At 57.2% G+C, this 4,851-nt stretch overlaps 1 protein-coding gene across 1 annotated transcript; it reads right to left on the reverse strand.

Annotated features, from left to right (window-relative positions):
- Positions 1-770: 770 nt before the first annotated feature.
- On the reverse strand, positions 771-4,457 carry LOC103770600 (LIM/homeobox protein Lhx4; the record flags this gene model as incomplete). Its single annotated transcript, XM_008937868.1, has 3 exons — positions 4,294-4,457; positions 1,129-1,331; positions 771-925 (listed from the first exon to the last, which is right to left on the reverse strand). Coding segments are annotated over exons 1-3 (423 nt in total), but the record flags the coding sequence as incomplete, so codon positions are not given.
- Between the last annotated feature and the right edge of the window lie 394 nt (positions 4,458-4,851).

Below are 4,851 nucleotides of genomic sequence, written 5' to 3' on the forward strand. Positions count from 1 at the left end.
ACCCCCCATATCCCAGCATGGCAGCGTCCCTGAACCTCTGCCACCCAACACCCCTGCAACCCCACACGCTGGCATCATACAACCCAGCACCCCTGCAATCCAGCACCCATGCAACACAGCTCCCACCCCCCCGAGCAGATCAGCACCCCTGCAACCGAGCATCCAGGCATCCCTGCATCCTGGCACACCAGCGACCTGCAGTCCCTCATGCCAGTACCTCTGCAACTCAGCATGCCAGCCCCGGTGCAACCCAACTCCTACACACCCCTGTAACCCAGCATCCCTGCAAACCAGCTCCTGGGCAGCCTTGCCACCCCAGGATCCCTGCCACACCCGCATCATCTGAAGCCTGGCTCCGCTGCATCCCAGCACCCCTGCAACCCAGCACCCAGCACATCAACGCCTATGCAGCACAGCCCCCATAGCCCACATGCAATTAAACCAGCGTCCCCACAACCGAGCAATGCAGACGCCCCCACATCCTGGCACACCAGCACCCCTGTAATCCATCGTGCCAACAGCCCTGCAACCTGGCACACCAGCACCTGTGCAACCCAACTCCTACACACCCATGCAGCCCAGCAAGCCAGCACCCTGGCATGCCTGCATGCTGGCACCCCTGTTCCCCTGCAACCCAGCTCGTGAGCATACATGCCACCCCAATACCTCTGCCACCCATCCCAGCACCCCTGCTGCCCAACACCCCAGTGAGAGCCGTGCATACCCCCTCGCTAGGGGCAGGGTACAGCGGGCTATCCCCATGGCCTCACCTGCACCACCCTCATATCGAGCCCCGTCTCGGAGGAAAGCTGCTCCCGCACGTGCCGGGCGGGCTTGGGGGAGTTTTTGTAGGCATTCTTCAGTGTCTCCAGCTGCTTGGCCGTGATGGTGGTCCGGGGCCGCTTGGCACCCGCCTCGGAGTCGTCTGCAAGCGAAGGAGCCGGTACCAGCCCCGACAGCAGCCGCATGAGAACCCCAAACCATCCGCCCACATCGCTGGGGAAAAGCTCCCCAAAAACAGCTGTCCCAGAGCCAGCAGCACCTTCTCGCAGGTAAAACCCTGGTGATGTGACCCACAGCCACCCGTCAGTGTGATGTCCCACCTCGTAGCCCCTTCAGAGTACCTACCATTCTGCTTGGCGGTCTCGTAGTCCTCCTTGCAGACCAGCCGCCCATCCTCCATCAGGTAGAACTCATCGCCGGTGGCCAGCTGCCGGCTGCAGATGATGCAGGCGAAGCAGTGGAGGTGGTAGACGAAGTCCTGAGCTTTGCGGACCACCTGGGTGGGGGGGATGCCCTGCTGGCACGCCGTACATTTGGTCCCAAAACGCCTGCAAGGAGAAGCGGGCGACCCTGAGCCCCTCGGTGAGGTGGGCTTCACCGGAGATGGGGTGGGGACCAGGAGTCAGGGCAGAGTTTAAACCAGCAATCAACCTAATTATGCATGACACTTCACACGGCAGGGCTTTATCTTCTTCAGAGTGAAAGACCAGCCTAATGGAGCTGAGGAAGGTTTGATTTTAATGGTTCTTTTAACTAATGCTTATAGGCTGCCTGATTTTCCCCTGCAAGGACAGTACATATTTCATCCACATTAATACCAAATAAATTAATTACACCGCCCCGCTAGCATGATGAATCCCAGATTAATGCAGAATGATGGGGCTCTTACACCTTAATGACAGCCCGACGGGTGTGTGGGGTGGGCCAGCTTGGGGGAGGTGTGGGCCCAAAGAAGCCCACAGCACAGCTGCAAGGAGGGTGCAAGGAGCATGTGAGCAGTGTGGAAGCAGCATGGAAGGAGCGTGCAAGACTGGTGTAAGAGGTGTGTAAGAACACCTGGATAACACCCTGTGTAAACTGAAATAGCAGCACGAGGGGGACATGGAGCACAGGAGAAAGTCAAAAAGAAGTGGACATTCCACTGCTGTTTTCAGTATCAGCTGTGTGGGTTTTGGGATCGACATGAGGCAGATCTCCACCACCCACCAGCGCCACAGGGGCTCTGCTGGGTCTGCTCTGCTGCCCCAGCAACCCTAAACACTCCACCAGTGGGGTGACAGGACCCCATGGAGCCAACCTGGCATTGCAGCAGCACCCCAGGCAGCAAAACTATCAGAATAAATCTGTCTCCTACACCTTAAGCAGCCCTATCTGCTTCAAAAGAGGCAGCCCAGGGAAACCCAAGCCCTTTGGCCCCCTGTCCTGAGGCTGGAGAGGGGGCATTCAGGTGTGCCTAAGCGGGTACAGTCATGCTGGGCATCTCCTGCTACCTCCTGAGGGGTGAACATGCCCCCACCATGCAAAATCACCCCACAAGCCTCACAGCTGCCTGTGCCCTCATACTGTCCAGAAAGCTGGGGCACAACCACCAAAGCTGGATTGCCAAAACTGTCCCCAAGTCACACGGGTGTCACCCAGAGACAGGTGGCAGGCACTGGGCATAAGTGGTGCCAGCATAATTTTGGCAGCTGCCCAAAGAGGTGTTGGACGCAGAAGGCGAGGAGGGAAAACCTGTTTTGTCTCATTTTATGGGCTTGTATTCTAAATGGAGGGTCCCCAGACATCTGCTGGGGAGACCTCAGCTCTCCTGGAGTCAGCTGGGAGGGAGGGAGGGATGGGAGATGGAGAGAGAGATGAGATGAGATGAAATGAGATGAGATGAGAGATGGAGGAACAGAAGACGGAGGAAGCGAGGGAGTAGAGGGAGGGAGGGATGTACAGAGAGAGGGACAGGACAGACAGACAATGCTTCTCTATGCCCAAGGCTGAGCTGGTGCACGCTCTGCTCCTCAGCGTCCTTCTGCCCATCTGCACCTTCCTCACAGAACACTGTTAAAGCCCTTTTAAGACACCCCCAGCACCCCAGGGCCTTTCTGTACCACGTGGGGATGGCCTGACCGGGACAGAGCTGCCTGAGGCCACGGACCAAGAGCTGTGATTTCGGGGAGGGAAAAATATATGAAAACAAAAAAAAAATCTGATCTTTTCAGAAGCAGCTCCTGCATTTCAAACCTGCCTCTGAAGCTGGTCTTAAATCCTCACGTCCTCAGCAGGTTACCTACCCCGAAATCAATGAGCGGTTGAAAGAAAGGTGAGGTGAGCGCCGAGATGCTATTGATTGGCACCAAATAATCCAGGCAGGACCTCATCTAAGCAAGTCGCTGATCTTTCAACTCTAATTAACATTGATTGCCCGCACCTTTTGGGCGACTATTTAAATGACTTGGAGATTAATAGGCTGGAAAATATCAGAAGTGAAATGTTATTACCCAGACTTTAGTGGCTGCTTTGACCATCGCACGCTCCTCAGATGGAAAGGAGAAATTCAGGCTACAGCTTTGGCCCTGATCGCCGGTGAGGCAGGGTGTAGGAGGCCTGAGAGCCCAGGGATGGGCAGGCAGGGAAAGTTCTGCTTGGGGATTAGCGCGGGGTGTAATCACCATCGGTGGGTTTAGCTGGCCAGCCAGTGACGGGGAGGGATGGGGAGAGCTGGTGTGGCCAGGGGTGAGCAGGAGATGATGGTGTGGGGAGGTGGCACTGGTCCCCGAGGTGCGGAGGCTGCTTTTCAACCAGCCCTGTCACCTGCACCCAGGCCACAAACGGCACCTGCTGGCTGGGGTCCAGCCCCCTCCGCGCAGGGGGTGTAAAGCAGCACCCTGCTGCTCCATGGCAATTCACCAGCCCCAGAGCAGCACCCACTGCCACCCCGGGGAAAGCAGCGGGGGACTGGAGCATCCCCCACAGAAAGTCCATTTTGAACAGGAAACGGGTTGCCCTGTCCCACGGGAAATGCTGAGGCTGGGGCATCGCAGCTCTTGGAGGCAGCTGCCAACGAAAGCAAGTGAGGTTTTTGCACTACTGGAAGGGAAAAAAAAAGGATTAAAAAAAAAATCAAAAAGACGAAGGGGGAGAACCAGCACGAGCAAACTCCGGCGAGGCAAGCAAGGGGCTTGCTGTACTGCCTTCCACGGGTTTCTCCTGCCCTCTAGCTCCGAGTGAAGCTGGGGCCGCTGCCGAGCTGCCGCAGCTCCCCATCCCGCAGGGGTGGAAGCCAGCAGAAGGCAGGGACAGCAGCCCCAGGGAGATGTGGGCCTCGCAGCGGGTTAAATCCCAACAACCAGCACCCAGCCTGCGGCAGCCAGAAAACACCATTTACTTCATTTCCACAACAAACAAACAATAAAAGGAGGATAGATGGGGATTTTGGAGAAACTATGCTTAAAAATAGATTGTGTGTTTGCTCTGTGGGCAGGGGGCTTTGGAGGGGCTGTGCCCCTGCGGGGTACTCACTTGAAGAAGTCCTCCTTGCAGTAGACGCTGCCGGCCCGGGAGAAGCAGCGGTCAGCCAGCTGCATCTGGCAGTCGGCGCACTTGAGGCAGGAGCTGTGCCAGTGCCGGTCCAGGACCTTGAGGATGAACTTGTCCAGGATGTGCTGGTTGCAGCCAGCACACTGGGGGATCTCTGGGCAAGGGGGAGAGAGATGAAGAGAAGAGCAGCATCAGCCCCTGCAGCCCCTGCTGCGCTGCCACGTGGCCAGCATGGCTGGCAAAGCCCTGTGTTGGCTTTGCAGGGTGATGAGCTGCCACCCCTCATCTTGCCACTGTCCTGACACATCTTCTTTTGCCAGTCTTCATCAAAAGCCTCCTGGGCAGCAAAGCCCACGGCCTTGCCACGCACAGACACACACACGTGATGCTTTTTTCCCTTCTGTGTGCCATTTTTCAGGCCATGCTCTCTGCCACCCTCCCTCGAGGTCATCCTGCATCCCCCTGTTTGCTTGTTGCTCCACCTGTCCCCTAAGGGCCAGGTTGCTGTGGTGACCCAGGGCTTCACCCATGTGGTCCCAG

The sequence above is a fragment of the Merops nubicus genome, unplaced genomic scaffold (genome assembly GCF_000691845.1).
Source record: "Merops nubicus isolate BGI_N331 unplaced genomic scaffold, ASM69184v1 scaffold12523, whole genome shotgun sequence".
Taxonomy (NCBI): Eukaryota; Metazoa; Chordata; class Aves; order Coraciiformes; family Meropidae; genus Merops; species Merops nubicus.